The sequence below is a fragment of the Bombyx mori genome, chromosome 22 (assembly GCF_030269925.1).
Source record: "Bombyx mori chromosome 22, ASM3026992v2".
Classification (NCBI taxonomy): Eukaryota; Metazoa; Arthropoda; class Insecta; order Lepidoptera; family Bombycidae; genus Bombyx; species Bombyx mori.
This window is the reverse complement of record NC_085128.1, coordinates 1,927,160-1,945,612: the sequence shown is the minus strand read 5'-3', so window position 1 is coordinate 1,945,612 and position 18,453 is coordinate 1,927,160. Positions and strand designations below refer to the sequence as shown.

The following is an 18,453-nucleotide window of genomic DNA, read 5'->3' as shown; positions in this document are numbered from 1 at the left end:
ATTGTCGCCCCTGGACTGCAGCAATGTCAGGGGCTGAACTAAGCTACTGCCTAGTGATATGTCACCGATGAGATGATTACCTTGACTATTACATTTTTTTCGCAATAAAAATAAGCCCATGTCTCTCTCTGCTATATATTATATCTCTTTATATAAGCATATGTTATTCTGATACTTTCTACTACCTTCACGTCTGTAACTCTATAATAATTCAAACGGTGTCACAAGGAGCCACAAATTGAAAACATTAAAATATAATCATGTTGCGTTGAAATTAATATGAAATTGGAAACACATTGTTTTTAAAACTTCATAATATTCCCAAGTAAAGAATGGCATTTCACGAAAAAACAACTCATTTTAGAAACGAATCGCACCAGAGTATGTTTCAAATAATCTATACTAATATATAAATCTACAATGGCTTTTACGGATGTTCCGTTATAACTACTGAACCATGCATCCGATTGACTTGAAACTTTTGTATCCATGAAGAAAATACATGTACTTAATGGATAGGCTAATAATTATATGAGTGTTGGACTCCCTAATAATAATGACAATAAATAATAATGATAATTTTATATGCCCAGCGAAGCGGGCGACTACGGCTAGTAACTAATATTACTCACAGCTCGTGAAACAACTAGAGGCTGAATGTTCTGATTCGCTGTACGGTTTGCTTTCATAATCGTCGCTCTGTCCCTTGGTAGAGGCAGATGGAGTCACTTGGTGGTCCACAGGTGAAGCGTAACTAGAACAAAGGAGGTTGTACTAGATGATTTGTTATTTTAAAACACATACGCATACACTTACGCATAAAGATACACACATACACACACACACACATACATAACATCTCACAGTCTAATTAAGACAATGTGATCTAAAAATGTGACAGAACGCCATTATGTGTGTTAGGTAAATAAATAAGTTTAAAAAAACTAACAAAATACGCTTTTATAGAAAATCCAACTAAAAAATCGAAAATAAATTTTAATAAATTTGAATTAAAAATACCATGCACCCCACGCTTTTTTTAACAATAAAATCATTATTTTTTACACTACTTTTAATTCAAATTAAAAAAATATATTTTCTATTTTTTAGTTGGATTTTCTATAAAAGCGTATTTTGTTACTTTTTTTAAATGATTACTTATTTTCCATTTTTGGTTGAACTTATTTTTTTTCGATTTTTTTTTATATTGATTTGTCATCGGTCCTTAATAAGTATACCAAATTTCGAGTTAATTCGACGTTTCGAAGGGGTCAAAATTATGTTCAAAGATTCCGTTACAAACATACATATGTCTGAAGCTAATAAAAGCGTATTAAAAAGCCATTATATTATTGAATATTATTATTATATTATTGTATATATAGAACAAATTGTAACGTTTAATAGTATTTTCTTAGGCACGGGTCGCTGACTTCTTCGAAATTTACAGCGTGAGCAAATAATGAAATAGAAATTAAACAGGTTTCGATTTGATGTGATAGGGTCATCCCAAGGCGACGAAAGTAATGAGTTATTGTTGTGTTGGAAGAGCTTAAACGTGCTGATGGTTTTTCCGAATATTTTTATCAGAGAACTAGCTGACCCGGCAGACTTCGTAATGCCCCAATCGATAAATAAAAGACCTAAACTTTTGTATAAAATAAACTTAAAACAAACAAAAGGAGTCCGTCCGACGGGGGACACATCAAAAGAAAAACCAAATTGTTGTTTTTATTTATTCTGAGCATTTTCATAATTATCTACCTTCTAAACCTTCTCCGGACTTCCACAAATAATTCAAGACCAAAATTAGCCAAATCGGTCCAGCCGCTCTCGAGTTTTAGCGAGACTAACGAACGGCAATTTATTTTTATATATATAGACAAGTGTGTGCGTGTCCTGTTGCCGTCCGCATATTTCACTTTCATATACACTGTCTGCTGTAATATTCTACCACTGTTTCCTTACTACTGCTACACTTTACTACTACTACTGTTTACTAGAGGACAGTTGGGTGCATCCAAAAGGTGGCCCATTTCGCAGCGGACCAATCTTCATAGAAATACTTACGTTTGCGATGCTAAATAATGAAGGAACGATATAGAAGAATAAGAACTATTCACTTCAGTTGATACAACTCTCAGGAATTCTTGTTGATTGGACATAATGTGAGTTCGCAGTACGGCTGCCTATTTAGCATGCCTTTTTTGTCTTTGTAGGCAGACGAAGATACGGCCCGGCTCACCAGATGGTGAGTGGTTACCGTCGCCCATGGAAGTCAGCATTGCCAGAGGCAGAGCCAAGCCGCTGCCTACGGAAAATGCCTGCCTAACTACTTGAAATGGAAGCAATTTAGACATTTAATGCATTTTAGATCTCGACCTTTAGTGTCAAATTCGACGGCTGCCTTTGGTAACCGGCCTATCATTTACAAGTGCAAATTTTTCATGTGTTGTGGAAAACTTACCTGTTCGTTAGATGTGGCACATCATAGTGATGTTCGGGTTGGGGATGTTCGTATCTTGGGGGTCTGTGCTGCATTAGATCAGGAGCTAGCGATAAGGACTGCTTCTCCACTGTCGGGTATATTTCTGGTTGGAAATCTGTTGTGAGGAATTAAGAAAATTATAGTACTACAAAAACTTTTGACCAATTATTGTGTAACTTGCTGAAGACTGTTTAGGTGCGTTCGATATTGGCTTGGCTGAGTTAGACATACAGACATATTATGTTAGAAAATGGAAAGACCTAATCATCTTTGTGTTATAATAAACTCATACAGGTTGTACTTATATTCATTTTTACACCAGCCAATTATTTCGAAATTGAATCATGTAAATTTTGCGAACAATAAAAAAATACACACAGCCCACTTAGTTTCTCACCGGATCTTCTCAGTGGGTAGCGTTTCCGATCCGGCGGCAGATTCTGCGAAGTGTTGCTCTTGCTAGGGATAGTGTTAACAACGTCCTCAGATTAGAGCCCCGAGAGCTCACCTAATCGCTTGGTTACGCAGGCATAGCCTCTAAAGGCTACCATAAGCTTACGTAGGAAAAAAAGAAAAACACGTATGGCACCCGGGGACTGCCACGGTAAAGCTATTGCATAGCATTTTTTATCAACTTATGCAATTATAATAAGACAATAATAATTTAATATTAAAACAATAATAAAATAAGACCACGCTATATTTATAAACATTAACCAAAGGCAAAACATTAACGAGAGAGTAATGGGCAGACTTTTCATGATGCGCATGCAGTGCGATGTCACGCCGCGCGCTTATTCACAAACACTATACAAGCGCAACGTGTGAATGTGTTGAACGCGAGTTACGTGGTAGGCAGAGTGGGGACGTTAGGTTTTATTTTCGTTACGGAATTTTTTGATTCGGTCGCCGCGCTCGAAACCCGCGATAAAATCTATGCAATAGCTTAACAAAATTGTTAAGCGCAAACAATTAAAATCCAATTACCTGTCCTAGTCATAGTGTACAAAGAATGGTCTCGGGTCTTCCTCTGCAGCAGTTTGTAGACCACGGCAGCACCAGCCAGGAATACGACCACGGCGACGGCGATTCCGATGTACAGAGGGATGTCACTGTGCGCGGCAACTGTTGGAAGGAAGAGCTCTTTGAGGACATTCAAAAGGATTCAAAAGAACCTTAAAAAAAAGGTGGCCTCGACCAGATACAATATTTACATAAATGTGGTCACACGAATATCTACAATACATTAAATACATTAAATAAACCCAATACATTAAATAAATTTACTGGTGGTAGGACATCTTGTGAGTCTGCACGGGTAGGTACCACCACCCAGCTTATTCCTGCCGTGAAACAGTATTACGTTTCGGTTTGAATAGCAGGGCAGCCGTTGTACTGTAAAAACTGAGACTTAAGAACTCATATCTCGAGGTGGGTGGCGGCATTAACGTCATAGGTATCTATAGGCTCCAGTAACCATTTAACACTAGGTGGGCCGTGGGCTCGTCTACCCAACTAGCAATAAAAAAAATACAATGACATTGCTTTCAAGAAAGGGGGAAATATTGAAATTAGACAAGACATTAGTCGATGTTTAAAAAGTGGTAACAAGGAATTTGAAATCAGCTGATGGATTATGACGATATTGCACTAATGGTAACCAGGGAGCACGGAAGATGTTGGTCATCTGACTTCGCATTACATTACCGATTTGGTAGGGCAATGAGCAGGGACGTCTTAAACTAGGCCGTGGCCCTTGGGCACACAAGAATTTGAGGCCCTTTTGGAAAGTAAAAAAAGCGAATTAAAATAACATTTGTTACAGAGTATGATCATTTATTATAGGTAATCAAATACAGTATGATATAGTAATATTAATTATATTAGAATGCTGCTGATTTTTTGGTTACGATTACGATAATCGTTTCTTTCGGAATTTCTGTTGAACAAAATATTTCATTACATCTTTAAAGTAAACTTTTTGAAGGATATCACTTTCTATGCCCATAATTGACAAATTACTCAGCCGTTCTTGTAACATTGTTGTACGCAATTCATTTTTTATTCTCTTAAGCTGCGAAAATGACCGCTCTCGACTACAGTTGGTAACCAAATTGACGGTCCTTCGGGGCCCCCTGAGAATGGGGGCCCTGGGCACGGGCATCGTGTGCCCTTATGGTAAAGACGGTATTGGCAATGAAGTAAATATATTTTTAAGAAATAGAATGAACAGATGATTATTGTTTTATAATAGTTGCTCAAACGTCCATGTAACCCATTCTTCCGATTATAATCGAACAGACTGCTACAAACTGAGGTAAATCGACATATGTAATTCAATTAATTAAAAATGATTTACGTAATTTGGACTAACAATGCTAGAACTCTCTACAAAGTTTCAGAATTAAACCTTCGTTTTAAAGAAAGCCCATCTCATCCTATCCCATAAAAGCGTTCACAATAACCGTAATAAAGTTGGGCATTCACACAAAGACACATAAACAACAAAGTAGCAAAAACTTATTCTCTCATCAGCTTTTATTGCTTCGGAGCTTTCATATTTTTCTTTTAAAGCTCTATGGGAGTGTTCGAAGACAAAAAACGAACTCGAAAGTTATCAGACACCTGCTATTGAGAATGCGTTGATTTTTATTATTATTAAAAAAAAGTTTGTTTAATACGGTGCAGTTTGTGGTAACTTCAGCACTATTGTATGTGTTTTATAAGTAACTCAAATCTTTTAACTTATTCTTTGCAATCGTGTAATTCACCCGATTATTGATAAGTATATCAAATTAATAACATTACACATAAAATTCATTCAACTAAGTTGATTATAACAATTCTATTATTTTCTCAATCATTTGGACCGGAATTTGATCAGGTCGGGTTGCCGAGAGGGACCCTTCCGCGCTCTTATGAAATCTCCTGGTACGCTAATACTGAGATGCACAGGACCCTGACACGGAAGTCGGCTTGCCGCTAGTAATCCGTAGCAAGCGCTTTCTCCTCTAGTTTCCAAGCATTCGTACCATATTCGAGACGTAAAGACTTATCCGACCGCGGCGGGACAACGCAAAGCATCTGTCGCCATGTCTTGTCGACTTCCCCGGATTCACTCTCGGTGCTTTTAGAACCCTCAAGCGCCAGTTCAGCGTCCTCGTCGAACTCGTCGATTACGACGAGCGAACTAACCCATAGACACAGCCCACTGAGTTTCTCAACGGATCTTCTCAGTGGGTCGCGATTCCGATCCTGTGGTAGACTCTGCGAAGCACTGCTCTTGCTAGGGCTAGTGTTAGCAACGTCACCAGGCTAGAGCCTCGTGAGCTCACCTACCCGTCAGGGCGTAGCTGGAATAGCCCCTTAGGCTACCAACAAATAGGTAGGGGAAAAAATGTGACGTGTTTGTGACGTCATAAAAAATAATTTGATATATTATACCTATTATAATATATTATAATACATTATAGTATAATAGTAAACAAATGAAGTAATAACGATGTAATGATAGTAAGTAATATGTACATTTTAATAGTTTAGTCGGTTGCATCTCGATCTACTTGAACTCCACACAAGGCATTTTTCACAATGATCTATTATACATATAATTATTTTACCAATTACCAAATATATAACTAAACTAATTTACGGGTTCGTTTCGCGAATCCTATTTTTGTATTATTATTTTAAACGTGGTCACGAACCGTTAACAATAAGGGTATTTATTATCTATGCTACTAAGGTGTTATCAGTCGACATAAGAATAATGTGCTAACTGCCGTCTAAAAAAGTAATGTTTATTGATGATTTCGTCACTTTGCATACAAAATAACCAAAATTTCTGAAAGTTCCAGGGCACAAAGTTCTTGGATTTACTATCACGAAAACGTTATATAAAGAAAGAATAAGACACGAAATTAAATAGTAAAATTTTGTTATAATGTGATCTTTATTTGTCCCTTTAGAAACATTAACTAACCTATGTCACTATTCGAACACGTATTACCAAGCCGAGTGTCTTGGAGTGAATTTTAAATATTATTTATGTCATCGCATCACCAGCTTAACGATACGCTCCGAGTTTTAATGACGTTTTTTTGTGTAATATCGCGTTGTGAATAGGCAGCGTTATTTAACGACCAGTCGACGATGTATGGCGGGTTTTAAATGTGGATTTAAAGGAAACTTTAGGGGCCATCTGTGTATTTTTATATTATTTTGTAACGTGTAATAGCGTGTTATGCGTCCGCTTTTTTATTGGCGGTTAAATAAATATTAAGTGCTCGTGTATGGTAATGTTTCATTAAACTATGCGTGTACTTTTGATACGTCTGGGCTCGATTAAGCCATCCTCTTGTATTGAGCATTGGATCAAACGTTAAAACACTTTTTTTATCATCTAAAACTTCAATTTTTACACGCTTTATATTAGCTTCACTTGTATGTATGTTTGTGTGTTTGTAACTGACTCCTTTAGACGCGATTTTGACCCACTTTAAACGGCCAGATTTCATTAAAACTTTGTAAATTTATCGAGGACCGATGACAGTTCAATATGAAACTAAAAAATGAAAAATAAATAACAGTTTAAAAAAACTAAAAAACATAAGGTACATGGTTTTTGCATATTTTTCTGACAGATATGAGTAGAAGAATTATTATTTCAATAATATCTTAAACAGCAACCCGCGCTTTTTTATAAATAAAATATATTTTTTACACTATTTTCAATTTAAATTTATTAAAATTTCTTTTCTATTTTTTAGTTGAATTTTATAGAAAGCGTGTTTATTAGTTTTTTTTTAACTATTATTTATTTTAAAATAAGTCATCGAAAATTTTTGTTCGAATTTCGGAAGGTAGTCGGAATGTAAAATGAACACGTTCACTATCTAAAGTCTCCTCCCTATCTAACCCTTACTATCTGTGTCGAGCACAGTGCGTTTCTCATAGTGATTTATTCCTCGTACTTCCAAACTCTATAACGAACCTCCATGGTTTTATTTTAGGGCTGTGGGATATCTTTCTTGAAACTAAATTCAAAGAGGGTATTTTAGCTAAGTCTCTTAGATTGCTAGTACACTTCAAGACAAGTCCTCAGATATTCAGGGAAGACAAATTAGTAGTGTTTAGAACAGTCGATTATTACACATTTTTTTACGGATTTTATGACCTGGTAACTAAGACATTTAGGTCAAGGCTTATTTTAATTTATATTCTTATTTTTATGAAAATTGAGAATATGAAGTGAAATGAAATAAAACGAAATGAGATGAGATGATGTGGAGGATCCCGAGAAGTCACGTTCAGCCGCTTTGTTTGATTTTTCCACATTTGTGCACTTTCACAGATACTAAACAGTTAATAAACCACCGTTATTACACATTTAAGCCTGAAGAAACACTAAATAGACAACATAAAACAAATCACACAACTTCACTCCTCACGTTCCCGCCAAAAAGTCCGATTATTACATTGAGTAGGTACGATTGTGATGATACATATCTATTCCGAATACTTAATCGAGACTTGCTTGTAAATTTTTATAGGATCGATATTCGATCGGATCTATGCTTCGTTTAGAATAAAAAATCTTATACTAATTGATCTAATTATAATCTATAATAATATGTCAAGACTGCAAGGTAACCTATACACCAATCTAATTATCTAGTAATTTTTGCAATATAATTATTTATCTAAATGCTTATAATAACTAATCAATAACATTTAGCTACATACAAATTTTCAAATAATATTTTATCTGTGCAGTGTTAATCTGTGATCGAATGAATGGAGTCATCGCACCCAATACACAGATAACAATCTCGAGCTGAACAGCTAATTAAAAACAGTGTTAGCTCGCGTCCGCACGTCACATCCTGTTAGTAAATTCATTCATTCCGCCCTGATACCATCGATTTATGCCAAGCGATGTTGAAAATAAAATGTATTAAATAAATAAATAAAATGAAGCTTGTTGAATAAGAAAGAGAACTTATTAGGATAGAGTAGAAGAAGATGTTCTTTTTTTTGTCCACCATTTGTGTAAACCGAAGAAAATACTATGCTTTCCTTTGATACAAATTACAAAACGGTTATAAAATATTATAATATCTTCGCGGAGTAAAAATTCCAAATTTTGGAAATTTCCTTAAATATCTATGTTATTTGCTCACTTTTTTTTTTATAATAATTATATTTATTAACAAGCACGTCGCGTTAACTGGTCCCGTGCTAAGTTCGTAAAGAACTGGTAGTGCTGGTGTAGTGGTAAGTGACATGGTCACTACATACGGGGGTCGCGGGTTCGAATCCCGCCAAGGGAAGATATTTGTATGATAAATATAAATGTCTTTTCCAGGGTTACGGATGTTTATTAAATATATGTACGTGTACAATAAAAATCTTATATTTATTTCCGTTATCTAGTACCTGTAACACAAGTTCTTTACGAACTTATCGCGGGACCAGTTAACGTGGCGTGATTGTTAGTAAATGTTTATTTATTATTTATTATTATTATTTATTTCATAATACTAAGTAAATGACCATTTATGGACTATGGATTATTGAATTGGAGCGCGAACACATTCAATAAATGGGTCTTTTCCACGTACAATTTAGCGTTGACCACTGCGCGGCGTTGCTGGCCACTAGTTACTTATAAATCAAACGAGAACGGACTTTGATGGTACTATAAAGACTAACCATAAAGAAAATCTCAACAAAACGTTTCCAGAAAACCATTAAATTCGGTGGAGTCAATGTTAATTTTATAAGTCATTTGTCAAATGCACAATGGAGTTCCGCGGAGGTTGTAAAGATGCTATTACAAGACTTTACGTGACATTTAGTTATCTATCTGTTTTATGTTACTCAGCCGTATTAAACTTTCTCATGGAAAGCATCAAGAACTATCTTAGTGAGAGGCATAGCGATCAGGAGATCTCAGTTTTCCTACTCCTTAGTTGTGGCTGTCTGTTCAGAAGCCTTTAGTAATGTCCAAATCAAAAAGCAATCCGACTTTATTAGTTGCTCTGATCCTGTGACGCGTTAGTCTGTATTAATTAGATAGTCTGTATTAAAAGGACTTTATGGCGGGAACGCGAGGAGTGAAGTTGTGTTTTATTTTGTCTATTTAGTGTTTCTTCAGGTTTAAATGTGTAATAACGGTGGTTTATTAACTGTTTAATATCTGTGAAAGTGCACAAAGGTGAGAAAATGAAACAAAGCCGCTGGACGTAACTTCTCGGGATCCTCCAAAAAGTTCACTGAACAAATCTCAGTAAATGACCTCTATTTTACTGAGATTATATGTCATCCCATATCATCTCATTTAATTTCATCCCAGTTGATTGCGGTCTCAAATTAATCATCTTCATTTCATTTCAATTCATTTCACTCCATAGTAATATCATTTTTCATAAAAATAAGAATATAAATTAAAATAAGACATGACCTAAAGGTCTTAGTTACCAGGTCATAAAATCCCTCATATTTATATTAAAATGAGATAACGTTCCGTCAATAGGTTTCTTTAAGTTAACAATGGCACTTGTAAAAACGTACAATCCTGTTTTATATTTTCCTTGCTCGTGCCAAAACGAAGTTCGAAATAAAATTCTTATGTCAACACCAGGTCATTTGTGGCCTCATCCACCCGTCGATGCAATAAACAAATCGAAATGAGCATTTCTAGGTTTCCGTCAATATCAAGTTCTAGTTTTGAATGAGATCATCATTATCATCAGTTCACAGTCGTCCACTGCTGGACAAGGGCCTCTCCCAATCCACACAACTAAGCCCGGTCGTCAGCTCTTTTCATCCACCTCCCGCCGGCCACTGTTCAGAAGTCATCGCACTACCTAGTCAGAAGGTGACCAACGTTACGTCTGCACTCGAAAGCCTGTATACTCCAGCATATATGACCAGGCCACTACCACTTCAGCTTGCTGACTCTTTGAGCTATTTCGATGATTTTAGTTCTTTATCTGAATAACCATGACATGGGATCAACCCAATGAAAATTTTTTTTTTTTATTGCTTAGATGTGTGGACGAGCTCACAGCCCACCTGGTGTTAAGTGGTTACTGGAGCCCATAGATATCCCCAACGTAAATGCGCCACCCTCCTTGAGATATAAGTTCTAAGGTCTCACGTATAGTTACAACGGCTGCCCCACCCTTCAAACCGAAGCGCATTACTGCTTCACGGCAGAAATAGGCAGGGTGGTGGTACCCACCCGCGCGGACTCACAAGAGGTCCTACCACCAGTAATTACGCAAATTATAATTTTGCGGGTTTCATTTTTATTACACGACGTTATTCTTTCACCGTGGAAATCAATCGTGAACATTTGTTGAGTACGTATTTCATTAGAAAAATTGGTACCCGCCTGAGATTCGAATACTGGTGCATCGCTCAACACGAATGCACCAAACGTCTTATTCGTTAGGGCACGACGACTTTGAAATTCGATCTTCGACGATTCGCCAACAAAAGCATTATTTCTAATATTCCCAGTAACCAGTAGTCATTTGTATGATTACAAATACGTCGATGCAACTTTCAATGAGCAAAGCCGAGAAGCAGTCTATCAACTCACAGGCAATGGCGCAACACCGCAGTAAAACGCACTTCACATCAATAAAACTCGATAAATAAACAAGCTTCTAACCACCGCAATGTTTATGACGATATGTTTCAAATTCAATAAATCATCTGACGTCCGCTACTTCGCTGCGTACTACTTATGCGGTTTCCATGCAATCCAGAAACCGCAAAAACCCTTACAGGTCTTACAGCATGGTCGTAATTTTTTTAAATATCCTTGTTGTTGATGTGATTGATCGGAAAATCCTCATAAATTCGAAATATCTAATCTGAACTTAAAGTGAAAATGGCGAAATCAATTACTAAACTACTGTTTACTACCGTAGCAAAAGATACATAAGAACTGAAACTGCTCGCAGGATAGTGAATTATTGAGAAATATTTTTTAATTTAATTACTACACAAAATAACTAACCTAAAATATATTCTTAGTTTGGTAACTTTAACCAGGTGGCACATAAAGAGGCATATTTGTTCGTAAAAACACATTCTTAGTTATAAGCAAATGCTTAGTTTTAAGGTTAGTTATTAAATATCTTACACCCAGATGTTGATACTAAATAGTATCATTATAATTTATACTATCAGTATGGGGTGCTACGGTACCACAATCGAAGTTCGAATCAACATCTGGGTGTAAGATATTTAATAAATAACCTAAAATATATTCTTAGTTTGGTAGCTTATAGATTAGTTACCAGTTTGCACATAAAGAGGCACATTTGTTCGTAAAAACACATTCTTAGTAAAAAGCATTTAGTATCATTATAATTTATATTATCAGTATGGGGTGCTACGGTACCACAGTCGAAGTTCGAATCAACATCTGTGTGTTAGATATTTATCGTTAGTGATACATAAATCTACTATTTTAAGGTACTATACTACTTCTCCTATATTACGATTTCTACTATATAAACTACTATATTACTATTTTAAGGTCATTGACAACGGAACGACCTTTTGTGAAACTTAAAAGAAATGATAGTATCTCATATACTACTCAGATCAGACTTAAGGTACTCTGGTCACATGAAAATGAAAACCACGTAAGTTCCACATTGAGTTGTTTTATACATAATATAAAAAATAAATAAATTAGGAAATCTTATCAGTATAGTGTTTACTGGTGGTAGGACCTCTTGTGAGTCCGCGCGCGTAGGTACCACCACCCTGCCTATTTCTGCCCTGAAGCAGTAATGCGTTTCGGCTTGGGTGGGGCAGCCGTTGTAACTATACTGAGACCTTAGAACTTATATCTCAAGGTGGGTGGCGCATTTACGTTGTAGATGTCTATGTGCTCCAGTAACCACTTAACATCAGGTGGGACGTGAGCTCGTCCACCCAACTGAGCAATAAAAATAAAAAAAACATTTGTATTTGTCAGCACGAAATTATCGCGATCACAGATAGGATATTCGATTGTGATTCACGCACTCTTGTCGCATCAGAAACTTGGTAGGAGGCCTTGCGGAATTAAATTCTCCGAAAGCCTTTGCTAATGCAAAATCAACTCTACGCCCTATTCATAAAGACAGCATTTCTGTAGATGTAATTCTAGAACATGCGAATGCAGTTCGCGATCACCCGCTGCGTTCACTCAACAAAATCACAACAAATCATTTACGGAACCCACCTCCAGTAATGACGGGCGCATTGCATACAAATATGGCTTCACTTGTGTTTGTTTATAAATTATTTATACGAAAGAATTCAATTAAGGTATCGCAATCATTCATATTGTGACTAAAATTGCCAACGGGAAATTAAATGTTTGTATCCGATTCTCACAATAAATAAAAAAAACGATTTAGAATTTATCATTTAAAAATCGTGTCGTAATAATCTATTATGGAATACAAAGATGGAGATTTTGATGCAAATGTAAATGTATTTTGGGTACGAGAAAGTTTCTTTAAAAACGTTGCATGCGTCACGAAATTCATTTAACTAATGAAAATTTATGTCCGTAATCGATTCGTAATGATTCTCACGAAGATTACGTGCTGGATTAACATACTAAAACATTCGACGAATGTACGTTAAATTTTAAATAGATCGATAATCAGAGCTAACGCCATGAGGTAAGAAGAAAAATAATGATTGCATTTTTTTTATATATTATATGTTAAATCTTGTAACGCATGTTTTTGAGCGTAATAATTATTAATAATAGTGATGTTGTTTTGAGGTCAATTAATTATTAATAGGCCTAGGCCTATGCGAAAGCAAAACAATCTTAGCCGATGTCAAATGAAAAGAAAAATGTACCTAAATATGAATTAAGGTTGTTAATAAAGGCTTCTTTATCTTTATCTTTATCTTAATTATTAATAATAGTGATGTTGTTTTGAGGTCAATTATATACATAGTAAATCGCATTTTGGTCCTCACGATACAGGCTATGCCTAGTCTGAGGATCATTGGGTAATTTTATATTGCTGATGCCATCTGCGTAATCTCTGTTTGTTAAATATGTAAATAGTATTCTAGGTCATGATTTAAGAGTTTATATAGTAAATAAAGAAATTATTATTATTATTAGTATTATTTGAAGAAAAATATAATATTGTTCGTAAAGTAAGCAGTAAGCATTTTTCTATTGCACTAGATCAGTAGATCATTGCCCATTCGGTATTAGGTAATTACTGAAGTCCGTAGATATTCCAAAGCTGTAGCTTGACGCATGGAGTCCAAATCTCAATATTATTTTATAAAAAACCCATCTTTCGAACCACATGATTGCTTCTAGGCATAATGCTAAAGTCCCTGCGAGCTTACACTAAGCACTACCACTAAAGTTACGAACACAGAATGAACATTAATAAACTTGTTTTTTTGCTTAAATTGTACTGGTGGTAGGACCTCTTGTGAGTCCGCACGGGTAGATACCACCACCCCGCCTATTTCTGCCGTGAAGCAGTAATGCGTTTCGGTTTGAAGGGTGGGGTAGCCGTTGTAATTATACTGAGACCTTAGAACTTAAATCTCAAGGTGGGTGGCGCATTTACATTGTAGATGTCATATGCTCCAGTAACCACTTAACACCAGGTGGGCTGTGAGCTCGTCTACCATCTAAGCAATGAAAAAAAAAAAGACTTTTTCCTTCTTTTAAGGAATCGCAAATCCATTTCCCATTTTAAGATTAATCCGTAAATTCAAAAGTCTAATATCACTAAAATTTTTCGAGTAGCACATTTCGACGTTCGGAACTCAACAAAAGGTGAAAAGGCGCTATAAAATTTCACCGTTTCCCCTTTGTGAGTTGGCAATTAGGCTAATGAAGTGGTACCAGCGGGCGGCGCGAATGAATGGTCCTACAGAAGTTCTTAGCATTCAGACCTCACCTTTCATGTGGGTAATTTACTGATGATCCAGTTTCTTCTACTGGTTCACGTGTAAAGCCGAGATAAACAAATTCTTAGTGTACTCAGACTATGAATACTTTTCTAATTAATTCAACTAGTAATATGGACTTACAACTCTTTTTATTAATAACCGTAAAAGGAGGATGGATAGAAATTAAGAAAAATCAATCAGATTTGAAGTTAGTGATTAAGCAAAATTGTTCGCTCGCTGTTTTTTTCTTTTAATAAATTTTTGGGTTAAAAAGTGTAGTTTTAACATGTTGATAAAATTGTAGTAGGTTTTTGTTGATTTTAATTTCACTAGTTTTTTTTTTTGTAATATAGTGATACCTATAGAAGGCTTTAAAGCAAATCAGCGCCAACAGATCGTTTTGAGCCATCAATAGAACTTATGCGTCACGAATAAATTAAATAAAATTACATTTGCATGTACATATTTAAATATTTTCAAGATTCAGTCGATTATTAATGAAATATCGTAACTTCGAAATAGAAAAGTTAGCTTGTTCATATTCATTTTATTAGTATATTATCCTAATATATCGAATACTCTCCATCTTTGGAATTTGCCGAATAAAACTGACTTTAACAATAAATAAAAATAAATCTGCAATTGAATATAAACAAAAGCAATTTATAAAAAATACATCACACAGACGATTGTGTTTCTCGATTGAGAATTAATTTGGCGTTGATATCGACAGAATATGTTACTTAGAAACCTTGGAACAAATTAAATAACTCAAAATATCTATAGCCATACATCAAATGTTCGATAAACAGGAATTGAAAATTGAAACCGAATGAGTACGACGGAAAATGATTTATTAGCACTATAAACAAAATATGAACTAAATCATTTTCAATTCGGAGATTGGTTTTAGACCGCCAGGGGAGTTACAAGCTTGAAAATGTATGGCCGATGGTATTATATACGCGTTTCTATCGTCCACCATCATACTTAATGGGTTGTCATGGTACAAATGATCTGTTTGTGTATAAGTTAGATCGTATTTGTTTATGAATCTCGCTGTGGCAAGAAAATGTTTATGTAATTATGGAAACAAATATACGCACCTTGTTAGGATGGGATCGGATACATTTAAGTGTCCGTTAATAAGGTAATTAGTTAACTTGTTGCCACTGTAATATCCACATTAAAAGATAATTTTAGTTTCAAAAATAACTTTAAGAGGCCAGTCAAATAGCTAATGCAGATTTAGGTTAAGGTGTTGAATTAATCTTTAATTGGGTTTTTTGGTCAAAATAGATCCTTTTCAAAATACTGACTATGGTTCTGCAATTTGATCATTTACAGAGAACTTAACCGATACAATCGAACAATTAAATTGAAATTACCTAAATCCCTTTTATAATCCATTAAATTTTACCTCAAAACTTCTTACGATCCCCGTAAAATTTTAGTCCCTCGTATATATTTAGACGATATGATACGACCCAGATGGTCACGGTTCTCGATTTTAGTATTTCGAATCTTTTTAACGCGACCACCTAATTCTGGTCTCCATTTCACCTCTGCCCTACTTCCAGGTCCTTAACGCTTGTGGAGGTCAAGATAATTTAGTCAAGGCTCACAACCGATAGCTTGTTATGAAGCGACCAGTCCATGTTTCGTTTCATAGCTATGGACGAGCGAGGAAAAGGAAGTATATATTTAGTCGGTACCGCATCTGGTCTGAAACTCGTTTCATAGAATCACAGTTAATTAACATGTCCCTTACAGAGGACATTTTCATAATTTGTAATTCCCTCGTGAAGCTTTAGCTGAAACTTCGTTTAAGTTTGTCTTGTATCTGGGTCGCGTTAGTGTTATACAGATGAAATATAGTGTCAATTAAGGATTATAAATGTAGCCAACGGAAATGGTTGAATATTATGGAGAGTGTCATGATTATTAGTGAGATTATTTCTGTATACTGTCACCGAGACGTTAGAAAGTTGACACTTTGAAATAACAGATATAGATGAGGTTAAAATAAAGGTAATTATGATGAGCATTAATAGACTTTTAGAAGTCACAATATGATCTCTTATGATCTTAATTTTTGGAACGATGCGGAGGGGTACCCTAACCGAGAAAAAGCGTCCGTAAGGTAAGATTTGTATTAGTAATACACACAGTGTACGACTTAACTTTGTAATAACGTACTAATTATTAATGCACACAGTGTACTACTTAACTTTGTAATAATGTACAAAAAATAGCATATTTTTTATAATTCACTAGCGACCCGCCCTCGCTTCGCTTCGGAAACATTAAAACACACATGAAACAAAAAAAAAAAAATAAAAAAAATAAAAAAAAGTAGCCTATGTTCATCAGGGACAATGTCGGCTTCTAATGGAAAAAGAATTTTTCAAATCGGTCCAGTAGTTTCGGAGCCTATTCGAAACAAACAAACAAACAAATCTTTCCTCTTTATAATATTAGTATAGATTGACTACGATCTCAGAGCGTTCGTTTGCGCAATACACTAACTCTTATGCAAACAACCGTGAATGAAGTGTACCACAATAAGTCCGGACGTTACCGAATAACCGTGGGTTGTTGCGAAACCTCCAGTTTTATTTTCTTTATACCTCTTATCTTATCTACCTTATATAATAAAGAACTTCGTTCCTATCCAGTGTCCTACGACGCCACACATTTTTTTGTGTTTTACACAGATTTATAATAATTATAGGCTGGTCCGTCAGCTCAGGTTTTAAAATATTAAAATCAAGTATTAAAATCACTGACACAGCTCAAAGAATCGGCAAGTTGAAGTAGCAGCTATCTGGGCGTATATACCGTAGAACCGACGATCGCTGAAGCCAATGCGTTCTTGAGTGGATACCACGCAAATGCAACGTAGGAAGGGTTCGGCTAGTAGACCTTCGTAGTAGACCTTCGAAGGGCAGACGGCAAGAAATTGATGGGGCTTAGTGGGGAGATTGAGAGCGGCTTATGTCCAGCAATAGACAACTGGTTTGATGATGATGATCATGCTGAGTATTGTTAGTATGAGACTGCAAAGTAAGTTATTTTTTAATAGTGTGATTTCTGAGTAAATTTATAGTTTTACTAGCGACCCGCCCTCGCTTCGCTTCGGAAACTGTAATTTATTGTTGATTTATCCACTATTTAATGGATGTTATTATACATATAAACTTTTATCTTCAATCACTCTATCTATTAAAACCGCATCAAAATCCGTTGCGTAGTTTTAAAGATTTAAGCATAAATAGGGACAGACAGATATAGGGACAGAGAAAGCGACTTTGTTTTATACTATGTAGTGATATTAATGCAAGTACCTACCTCCATGAACTCCACAGTAGTCTCCAACGCAATCGGCGTGTTGCGCGTGTGCCCCGGAACAAGGCGTATCGCCGGTACAAGATCTTCGTCGGATCTGCCGGCAGTCTGCACCGCACACTGACCACTCCGACCAAGCCCCCCATCGTCCAGAGAGTGCTGAAAGAAATATTATATTGAAAATTCTATTCGAAACTTAAAAATAGGCATCAAAGTCTCCTAGTCGTTTTGTTCAGTTTTTAATATCTTTAAATCTTGCTGTCATCTCTAATAGCTAAATAAGTAGATCCGTCGTATGGATGATGCAAAATGATTGATTTACACCTCATCGCGATTAGAATACGATAAATTTATGTAAAATATAACACAAGCAATTCAACTCGCAGAGAGAACCAAATCTCCGCTTAGGTATATGCGCAAAATTTCCTGTTTTAACTTTAACTTGACTATGGACACTATGACTTTTATTGACTATGAGCTTGTGGTATTTCAGTTTATCCATCTTTAAGCTATCTAAATAAAATTACTTCACATCAAATATAAAACTTTCAAAGCACTTTTACTTAACCACTTAAGCGTTAAGCTTTTGAAAAGTGCTGCTTGTGTTATTGACAAACGATTTGCATACAAAGAGCTCTTCTTTATGATTGTCACATGTC

At 35.6% G+C, this 18,453-nt stretch overlaps 1 protein-coding gene across 4 annotated transcripts in view; it reads right to left on the bottom strand.

Annotated features, from left to right (window-relative positions):
* The window catches only part of LOC101743390 (netrin receptor UNC5C), a 183,008-nt gene that overhangs the window by 6,184 nt on the left and 158,371 nt on the right, over positions 1–18,453 (bottom strand). For all 4 annotated transcript variants that reach the window (XM_062674848.1, XM_021347035.3, XM_012689193.4 and 1 more), the window contains 4 exons: positions 17,798–17,953; positions 3,476–3,613; positions 2,468–2,603; positions 633–754 (listed from right to left, as the gene is read on the bottom strand). In XM_062674848.1, coding sequence (XP_062530832.1) covers positions 633–754; positions 2,468–2,603; positions 3,476–3,613; positions 17,798–17,953 — 552 coding nt within the window. The remainder of the gene's footprint in view (positions 1–632; positions 755–2,467; positions 2,604–3,475; positions 3,614–17,797; positions 17,954–18,453) is intronic.